Source organism: Citrus sinensis, chromosome 7 (assembly GCF_022201045.2).
Source record: "Citrus sinensis cultivar Valencia sweet orange chromosome 7, DVS_A1.0, whole genome shotgun sequence".
NCBI classification, from domain to species: Eukaryota; Viridiplantae; Streptophyta; class Magnoliopsida; order Sapindales; family Rutaceae; genus Citrus; species Citrus sinensis.
The window spans coordinates 7,722,655-7,733,579 of record NC_068562.1 but is presented as its reverse complement, the minus strand read 5'-3'; the positions used below and the strand labels follow the sequence as shown (position 1 = coordinate 7,733,579).

Sequence of the window (10,925 nt, the reverse complement as noted above, 5' to 3'; positions counted from 1 at the left end):
ATGAAATTTGTGTTTGCCTTTGTTTAAATTATCAAATATTTTATTAAATAAATCATTAGAGCTCCTTTTGAAATCATGATAATTTTACATTGATTTGGTTCCACCCCACCTGTTAGAATACAAATTTTATATTTCTCCCTTTCTGTATGTGCATGCATTTGGTATTTATTTCTTAATGTTTAATTATGAGATAGATAACATGCGCAGTTGCTGTTGCATCCATTCATTTTGATCATTTCTTTGTTTAGCATCAGCATCAGTTTTAGCTAGCTGGGCTTACCAAGGTGTTTGAGAATCCATGGCTGTGGAGGCAACCATTCTGCCTCTTGTGAGGATACTAAAAGAGATGTCTCGAGAGAGGTTTGAAGATCGAAGATTGGGTCCTCAGCTGGAAAATTCCAGTAAAGTACTAGAAGATGTTGGGAAGTCCTTGAAAGAAAATGAAATTAATGACGTAAGTCTTGAGTTTCTAAAAGCTGTTTTCCAAGCAGAGGACACCGCACACACTTTCCGAATTCAAAATAGGAAAAGAGTTTGCGTACACAAGGCGTTCGGTAAAGTTTTCCCGGGGGTCATCATCCCTTTGAGGTCTTTTATTATCCAAGCCCGTTTCAGAAATAAGATGGAGAAATTAGTGAGTGAAATTCGAGCAAAATCAGAAAAGATGCTGCTGGAAGTTGAATCGAAGGGAGGTAGTCTTGTTGATACTGCTGAACTTTCTGGTAAGAATTTGAAGAGGATCAGTAGTGCTGAAAACGCTGATTCGGCTGAGGAAACGAAGAAGGAAGTCAATAAGTTAGCTGACCTTTTAATCCATGGCCAGTCGTCACTTGACAACATTTCGGTGGTGGATGTTGCGGGATCAGTAATGACAATTGACTTGTGGAAATTGTACGAGTGTGAAACTATCAAGAAACATTTTCAATGCCGTGCTTGGGTCTCAGTTCCTGAAGAGCTTGAAAGGAGAGAAGATGTCAATGAATTTGTCATTGACATATTGAAACAAGTCAGAGGATCTGAGGTGGAAAAGCAGCTGGATCCGCAGGAAGAGCTACGCAAATTTTTGACTGAGAAGAGGTATCTAGTAGTGTTGATTCATATCCGGAAGCCTAATATTTGGGACACTCACAAGTGTCTTTTTCCAAATTCATCCAACGGTAGCCGGGTGATTTTAAGTTTTCAAGAAGCTGCAGCGGCAAGGTGCCAGAATATGAGTTTCTTTGGAGGAGAGTCGTCATATAACCCAAAATATGAAGCACATGCCGCAAGCGAAGGTGACGGTGGCAATGATGATCGCACTCTCTCACCACAAGTTCCAGATGAAGAGATATCGGAGGAGGTAACGGCTGTTGTTAGTATGGAGAATGACATATTGAAGTTAGCTAAATTAACTCTCAATGGCGGCAATAAGAATTTTCTCATCTCGGTGGCGGGTGCGGCAGGCTCTGGCAAGACAGCTCTGGTGAAAACAATTTACGACAGTTCATACACAAAAAGGAATTTTCCTTGTCGTGCTTGGGCTAATGTTTATGTTTCTCAAGATTTTGATATTGTTGTGCGCGGAATGCGGAATCAAGCGCACCAAAAATTACTGAAAAATAAAGGACACAAGAATTTACGTGGTTCGGTAATTAAACCTACATCCACGAAGGTAAGAAAGAATAATTGTTTATTTAACAATTAATAGAATACAATATTTGAGTAACGAATCTCACTTCCCAGAAACCCAAATATACCCAGTACTCTCACACTCTGCAGGAAAGATGAATTCCCCAGACACACTTCTCTCACTTCTCTCAAAAGCTTAGAAACTTATAAGCTTAACAATTTTGGGATGATTTAGAATGGAAGAAGTGCCATCTATTTATAGGGAAAATAATGGCACTATTGCACCAACCCTTTTACTATTCCACCTAACCTAAGCAAATAGTCAATGGTGTCCATTTGGCAAATTTGACAAATTTGCCAACTTTCTATTTTTTCTTCAAATGTTTGGTAGCTCTTTGAAAAATTGCCACATGCTTGACAAATTCTCCAAATTTGAATTCAACATTTCGGCTAACCTTGACAAATTGTTAGCAAAATGCAAGTGGCTTTCTTATTTTTCAACAATTCTCCACCTCGGCAAAGATTTGTCCAAATCTGAGCCGACAACCAACGAACCATCATCCCCAAAGTGGCTGCATCTGTGTGACTGCCTACGTACCCAAAATTTGGGATCAAGCCAACCGTAGTTCAAAATTCCCGAAGGACATATCTTAACACAATCGAAGGATTTGAATTAATTTCAAGCAATGTTGAAACTTAACTCCAGAAACTACCTTCGTCAACATATCTGATGGATTATCTTTGGTATCGATCTTTCTCAACAACACAACACCGCTCTCGATAATCTCTCTCACATAATGATATTTCACATCTATGTGCTTCGTCCGAGCGTGATATGTTTGATTCTTCGCAAGGAATATCGCACTTTGATTATCACAGAAGACCGCAATATTCTCCTGGATTACTCCCAAATCACCTAACAAGCCTTTCAACCAGATAGCTTCTTTTACAGCTTCAGTTGCTGCCATATACTCTGCTTCCGTAGTGGACAGAGCAATTGTCGATTGTAGAATCGACCTCCAGCTAACCGGACCTCCACCCAATGTGAATACGTAGCCCGTTGTTGATCTTCGCTTGTCAAGGTCTCCAGCGAAATCAGAATCACAATACCCAACACATTGTTGACCACAATCCTTCTTGAACAATAACCCAACATCAACTGTCCCATACAGATATCGGAGAATCCACTTTACCGCAAGCCATTGATTTTTACCCGGATTGTGCATGTATCTACTAACCATGCTCACTGCTTGAGATATATCGGGCCTTGTGCATACCATAGCATACATAAGACTACCCACAGCACTAGCATATGGAACACGAGCCATGTAATCGCGCTCCTCTTGAGATCTAGGACATGAAGAAGAGCTTAATTTGAAATGAGGAGCTAGAGGTGTACATACCGGTTTTGTTTTGTCATCCATACCGAATCTTTCTAGCACTTTCTTCAAATAAGACTTTTGAGTCAACCATACGCTTCCATTCTTCTTGTCTCTACGAATCTCCATCCCAAGTATTCTCTGTGCATCACCCAAGTCTTTCATCTCGAACTCAGAAGCCAGCTGCTTCTTTAATCTTTCGATCTCATCTCTATTCTTCGAAGCTATAAGCATATCGTCGACATAGAGTAACAAATAGATGAAAGCTCCATCTGATAGTCTTCTAAAGTAAACACAATGATCGTGTTCACTTCTGGTGAATTTCTGCCCTTGTATAAATTGATCAAATCTTTTGTACCACTGCCTTGGCGATTGCTTCAGTCCGTACAAAGATTTAATCAACCTACATACATGATTCTCATTTCCAGCAACTTTGAAACCACAAGGCTGAATCATATAGATTTCCTCCTCCAAATCTCCATGTAAGAACGCCGTCTTAACATCCAACTGAGCCAACTCTAACTCATATTCTGCAACTAAGGCAAGTAGGATACGAATGGAAGTATGTTTTACAACTGGAGAGAAAACTTCATTGTAGTCAATACCTTCCTTTTGAGCAAAACCTTTTGCCACGAGCCTTGCCTTGTATCGAGGAGTTGTTTGATTCGAAGATCCTTGCTTTTTGGTGTAGACCCATTTATTGCCAATAGCCCTTTTCCCCTTTGGTAACTTTACAAGTTCCCAAGTCTGGTTTTGATTGAGAGATTTCATCTCTTCCTCCATGGCTATCTTCCACTGATCACTTTCATTGTTGCGTAATGCTTCACCGAAAGTATTGGGGATGTCATCATCAATAACTGGAAGTGCATAGGCTACCACCATATCTTTAGTAAGCCATCCGGGTTTCTTTATCTCTCTTCTTGGCCTCCTTGTTGCTATAAAATCATCATCATCTACATCATCAATTGTTTCTTCATTTTGTGGGACATCAGAAGAAACAACTTCTTCTTCAACTTTAGGTGTCACCTCCATAGTTGAACCATTCTTTGATGTAGAACTAACTGGTACATATGGAGTTGCATCAAACTCCACCCGCTGCAATACCTCTGTGGTCTTGTTCTCCACCTGCTGAGAACTTGAAGCTTTTATCATTGAAGCTTCATCAAATGTGACATCTCTGCTACACACAAACTTTTTGTCTTCGAGATCCCAAAGCTTGAAGCCCTTTACTCCACTTTTGAATCCCACAAAGATAGATTTTCTAGCACGAGGATCCAGTTTACCATCTTTGACATGATAATAAGCTGGACACCCGAATACACGAAGGGAATCATAGTCTTGTGCATGCTTTCCAGACCACATTTCCATAGGAGTTTTACCTCCAATTGCAGCAGAAGGCAACCGATTTACCAAGTGACTTGCGTAGCTCACAGTTTCAGCCCAAAACTTTTTATCTAAACCAGCATTAGATAACATACATCGTACCTTCTCCAGTAAAGTACGATTCATACGCTCAGCCACACCGTTCTGTTGCGGAGTATGTCTCACCGTGAAATGTCTTTTAATACCCTCGTTCTGGCATACTTGCAAGAATGGATCAGAAGTATATTCACCCCCATTATCAGATCGTAATACTTTGATCTTTCTGCCAGTTTGAGTCTCCACCAATTTCTTCCACTTCACGAAAATCTCTAGAACCTCATCCTTTGCTCGCATGGTGTACACCCATACACGTCTAGAGAAATCATCAACAAATATAACAAAATAATGGCTTCCACCAATTGATGCAGTCTTGGTTGGTCCCCATACATCACTATGAACATATTCAAGGATCTCACGAGTATCGTGATTAGCTGTACCAAACTTGACCCTTGTTTTCTTGCCTACTACACAATGCTCACAGAAATTTAATTTACAGGTTTTGGTACCTTTTAAGAGTCCATGCCTCATCAGAGTTTGCAAAGACTTCTCTCCTGCATGTCCCAGTCGTACATGCCATAGCTTGGTGGTGTCACTGTGCGCCTCAACAACATTTGCTTCATCAGTTGTACCTCCCTTCAAATAGTACAGATTGTGACGCCGAACCCCTTGCAGAATCACCATAGCCCCATGTGTAAACTTCATTGTGCCATCTTCAATGGTAACTTTGTAACCTTTAGCTTCCAAAGCACCCACAGAAATTAGATTTTTCTTTATCTCTGGAACAAATCTAACCTCTTTGAGTTCTCTGACCATTCCATCAAACATTTTGAGCCGAATTGTTCCTATCCCCATTGTGCGACAAGGTTGATTATTCCCCATCATAACTGCACCGGATTCCAGATTACGAAAATCCGTAAACCATTCTTTAATAGGACACAAATGATAGGTTGCTCCTGTATCAAGTATCCACTCACTCGAACTAGCCACATATGCTGCAGGAGTAATACTTAGTGAATAATCAGAGTTCTCATCTTTCCGTGCCATGTTTGCTGCTGCTGGTTTCTTCCCATCTCTCTTTTGAGCCTTTGGACAATCTTTTCTCCAATGGCCCTTTTCATGACAAAAGGCACACTCATCTCGAGCTATATTTCTGCTTCTCGATTTGGATCGAGAATTCTTTCCACCACGCTTCTTCTGTTTCTCCATCGCCCAATCTCTGCTCACCAAAGCTTCAGACGATGCTCGTTCAGAATTTTTATCATTATTCCGAATCTCCAAACTAGTTAATGCTGTGCAAACATCTTTAAAGACGATCACACTCTTCCCATATATCAAAGTAGTCACAAAATGGCTATATTCCTCTGGTAGTGAGTGTAACAGAATCATAGCCTTGACTTCATCTTTAATATCTTCATCAAGATTCTTCAAATCAGCAAGTAACTTTTCAAATCTTGAAACATGATCGTGCATTGACACCCCAGACTTCATTCGAAAGCCATATACTTGGCTCATTGCATGAAGACGATTTTCAGGACTTTTCACCAGGTACTTCTCTTCCAATGTACGCCACAAAGTCACTGCACACTCCTCATCTTTCACCAAGTATTTCACCTCCTTGGTCAAACAAGATCTGATCTGACCACACGCTTTCTCGTTCATACGATCCCAAATTTCTTCATCATACAAGTGTCTTTTATTTTTTAGGACAACATCGAGATCGATTTGAATAAGGGCATCCATAACTTCGCGCCTCCACATGCCGAAGTTGATTTTCCCATCAAACTTTTCAACATCGATCTTCTGGCCTCCTATAACAGGTGCTGAATAGCGATTTGACAAATCTCGCCTCCCACCTGAAGTGTCTCCTGAAATAGTCTCGGTAGATCTCTCCCCAATTCTGGAAGTTTCACCTTCTACCATTTTTTCAACGAACTATTTCCACTTGAAAAACAGCCTCTATGATGTTAATTTCGCGTGAATAAATGCACCAGGAAAGTTCCCAGGAAACTGGACGGGAACTCGGTCCCAATTAAAAACCAGAATCCTTAGACTCTTATCGCCTTTGTTGACAGAACTTTCCTAGACATGCAAAAATACACACTACTTACAATAGACTGTCTCCCAAGTACAAATGGCCGTCTCCACCGTATTCGTGAACAGTACCGTATGTGAACAGTACCGTATACGGGAATAGTACCGTATACATGAACAGTACCGTATCCCCCCAAGTACGAACCGTCGGCTCTGATACCACTTGTTGTGCGCGGAATGCGGAATCAAGCGCACCAAAAATTACTGAAAAATAAAGGACACAAGAATTTACGTGGTTCGGTAATTAAACCTACATCCACGAAGGTAAGAAAGAATAATTGTTTATTTAACAATTAATAGAATACAATATTTGAGTAACGAATCTCACTTCCCAGAAACCCAAATATACCCAGTACTCTCACACTCTGCAGGAAAGATGAATTCCCCAGACACACTTCTCTCACTTCTCTCAAAAGCTTAGAAACTTATAAGCTTAACAATTTTGGGATGATTTAGAATGGAAGAAGTGCCATCTATTTATAGGGAAAATAATGGCACTATTGCACCAACCCTTTTACTATTCCACCTAACCTAAGCAAATAGTCAATGGTGTCCATTTGGCAAATTTGACAAATTTGCCAACTTTCTATTTTTTCTTCAAATGTTTGGTAGCTCTTTGAAAAATTGCCACATGCTTGACAAATTCTCCAAATTTGAATTCAACATTTCGGCTAACCTTGACAAATTGTTAGCAAAATGCAAGTGGCTTTCTTATTTTTCAACAGATATGAGAAGTGTCTTCGCTCAGATATTGAAACAGCTCACACAGGATGACGTTGATGAGGAATTGCCCCTCGCTGATTTAGAAAGTGTGCTGACTGGGATTTTAAATCAGAAGAGGTACCTAGTAGTCTTGGATGATGTTCATTCACCTGGTGCCTGGTACGATCTCAAACGGATCTTTTCACCTCAAGCATCACCAATTGGTAGCAGAGTGATCCTAATTACCCGACAGGCTTATGTAGCTCGCAGTTTCAGCCCATCAATTTTTCTTCACCAGCTTCGTCCACTGAATAAAGATGAGAGTGGCAAATTATTCCTAAAGAAGGTTGGAAGCGTGGAAAGTGTCCAGACTCAAAACTTATTGCAAGAAATCTATGAGTTATCCGGCGGTCTTCCTCTTGCAATAAGTGTGGTGGGAGGTTTCTTGTCTAATAAAGATGTTTCTAATTGGTCAACGGAGATTGGGAAGATCATGCCGGGAAAGAGGCAGGCAGCTTCTGATAATGATCAGGCTACAACTTTGGATCAGTCATCTCCCAGGGGAATTTCTTCAATCTGGGTCCTCGCCAACAAGTCTCTGTCACCACATCTAAAGGCGTGTCTTCATTATTTCCGTCTCTTCCCCAAATCATATGAGATCTCTGTCAGGAGGCTGCTTCAGTTATGGCCTGCTGAACGACTCGTCACACCAACTGAAGGGAAAGATATGGCTCCTGAAGATCAGGCAAAGAAAGATTTTCATCAACTGGTGCTTATGAACATGATTGAAGTAGTAAAACTGAAGTCAGATGGAAGGCCTAAAACGTGCCGTGTGCCAAGTTCTCTATCTGATTACTTATTTCCAGATGCTGAGAGCGGGGGAGTTTTTTGCATCCATGACGGTAGCAGATCAAATGCTACATCCAGTTCTTCGGACTTATGTGTCTGCAGGCTTGCAGAGCATTTAGACAACCTGAGCAGCATAACTCCTTCTGACAAAAAACAGTTCGAATATCTGCATTCTTATCTATTTTTTGTCAAAAGAAAAGGAGGTAAACCTGCAGGTGAATTTGGCAATTTGCTTAAAATGGTAATCGCTATAAGAGGCTACAGATTGCTCAGAGTGCTTGATCTTGAAGATGTATACAAACCAGTGCTACCGGAAACAATAGGAAAGCTGCAGCTTCTGAGGTATGTTGGCCTGAGACGGACTTTTATTGATTCAATTCCAAAGTCACTAGGTGATCTTCATTCCCTTGAGACTTTAGATATGAAGCACACTAATATAACCTCATTGCCTAAGTCCATCTGGAAGGTAAAGACACTTAGGCACCTCTATTTGAATGATATTCATTTGCAAATGTCAGTTCAGAAGCCATTTGTTAAACCTTCTTTAACTAACCTTCGGACACTGTGGGGCTTATCAATCGGCAAAAAGAGTCCTCCATTGAATTGGTTGGAAAACTTGAGTGATCTTAAGAATTTGGGTCTGATCTGCAATATTGCATCACTTGGGAAGATAACAAATTTGATTCAAGGACTGACAAGTCTTGAGTCTTTGAGGTTGAGATCAATAAATGATTTTTATGTACCCTCAGACCTTGCTATTGGATCTCTGAATAATCACAAGGAGCTGAAAGAGCTGTATTTGCTAGGAAGATTACCAGGACCACTTAAACTACACGAGCTTCCCCCAAACCTCAGAATCTTTACTTTGTCGTTGTCATACCTATCAGAAGACCCAATGCCCGTGCTTGGACAGCTAAGAGAACTGAAAGCTCTCAGGCTTTTCGCTCATTCTTACATAGGGGAGAAAATGACTTGTGGCAATGGTGGATTTCCTCAACTTCGTGTCTTGAAGTTATGGGTGCTGAAGGAGCTGAAAGAGTGGACTATCGAGGAAGGAGCCATGACTGCACTAGAAAAACTAGAGATCAGGAACTGCCCGAAACTAAAGATGCCTACTGAATTGACTAAGTTGAGCAACTTGAAGGAACTGACCTTAGTGAAAAAGTTTTGAAGATGAAGCCAGAGGATGCATGGCCACGACCGTAAATATTGTAGTCAATCTTCCAAGGGTGAGTTTTTATAGTTTTCCTTGTCTACCAGCTTGTTACAAAATCTCATATTTACTTTCCATTTTTCTGTGAAAGTATGAAGTTTTACAGAGCATCACATTGATTCTGATTCAATGGTTGTATTTCTATTCTAGGGTGAAAACAAGCATGGAGTCGAGGCATTGGCGTGAAATGAATCCAGTGCAACGCATCACAATTTGCTCCTTGAGAGTTCCTTCAAATTTCTCTTTGTTTCTTTGGCATCGGCATTTGGTACAGAATCCAGTCATTTTGCAGAAAAACCATATATTTTGTCACCAATTCTGATAATCTTATTTCTTTGATGATTTTTTTTTTAAAATCTATTGTATCTGCAACCTGTCAGAAATTCCACATCGGTGCTAATGTCTGAGGAGGTTGTTATTTTAGTATATTTCTGAAGTTTTGTGTCTTGTGATTCTTGTTTGTGAAGAATACGCAGAACTAATGGAATTACTTAGTCAAGCAAGTGCTTTTACTGTATAATTTCCCGACTGGATTGCAATATTTTGAAAAGTTTCAGGTTGCTTGGACCTCACATTGAATTCAAGTTGTTATCTTCCCTCACTCCAGCTAAAATTTGTGATATCGTCTTGTGTCTATTTGCAGACTTAATGATCGTCGCCTAATTTCTTATAGTAAACATACTTTCTTCTTCGATGCCATGTTCAACTTGGCTTGCACTATAAAAATAATTAGTTGTTTGAATGGTTTAGAGCTGCTTCCTCCCCATGATGACAGTGTGAAATACATAAATTTTTATGTCGGACACATTGCGTTGACTTTAGTAGACTTTGGGTATTAAGTATAAATATTTTTAAATGAATTTTTAATTTCATAGATTTATTCATTGAGGACTACATTCGTGTTTTACAAGGCAATTAACATAATGGTGAATGTTGCATTTTGATAGTTAGAAGTAGTACAATATAACTTTTTTTTTTTTTGGGTTTAGTTAATGTATGAAAATATTATACTTTAATAAATATTGTAGTCGTTTTTTTTTTTTTATTTCATCATGGTTTGAATAGTAAAAGGATAACAACAATTCAGGAAAAAATCATAGGAGCCATTTTCATTAATCTTAACCAACAACAAGAAATCTCAATTTGGAAAGGGAAATAATAACTGATGAAGATGACGATACGCCATCACTTTTTATTCCCAACAATTTGTTACATATAACAAGTGATTCATGGGATGGCAGGTTCGAAGAGGAAGCAAATGCTCACCATTATTGCCCTCTGTTTGGCATTATTATTGAAATTGAACTTTTAAATATAGCTTTTATTAATAGAATTTTTATTGAAAATTTTTAGTTGTTTGTTGGTTCATGGGAGTGTTTTACACATAAGATCAAACCTTCATGAAATAAAAAATAGGGGTGGGAAAAACTGAACAGAAATAAAAAAAAATTTGGTTCGGTTCGATTCTTTTTTTTAATTTTGTTTTTTAAAAAAAAAAACTAAAAATCCAAATTTATAAATACCAAACATAATAGATCAATATTTAGATAAAAAAATTATAAAAGCCTAACCGAACTGATATTGAGGCATTTTTATAATTTCATTAAAACATATATATACACAAATTACACATGTTTGCACCGTTATCTATCTGCTTGCAC

General features: G+C 39.2%; 2 protein-coding genes across 2 annotated transcripts; both read left to right on the top strand.

Moving 5' to 3' along the window:
* Positions 1–298: 298 nt before the first annotated feature.
* Positions 299–2,026, top strand: LOC127903753 (disease resistance protein RPP13-like). Its single transcript, XM_052444453.1, has 2 exons — positions 299–1,462; positions 2,000–2,026. Exons 1-2 carry the CDS (start codon positions 299–301, stop codon positions 2,024–2,026), a joined length of 1,191 nt encoding a protein of 396 aa, XP_052300413.1.
* Positions 2,027–6,640: 4,614 nt separating this feature from the next.
* Positions 6,641–9,784, top strand: LOC102614095 (inactive disease susceptibility protein LOV1-like). Its single transcript, XM_006466078.4, has 2 exons — positions 6,641–9,280; positions 9,415–9,784. The coding sequence occupies exon 1, from the start codon at positions 7,102–7,104 to the stop codon at positions 9,220–9,222; it is 2,121 nt and encodes a 706-aa protein (XP_006466141.2). The 5' UTR covers positions 6,641–7,101; the 3' UTR covers positions 9,223–9,280; positions 9,415–9,784.
* Positions 9,785–10,925: the final 1,141 nt, after the last annotated feature.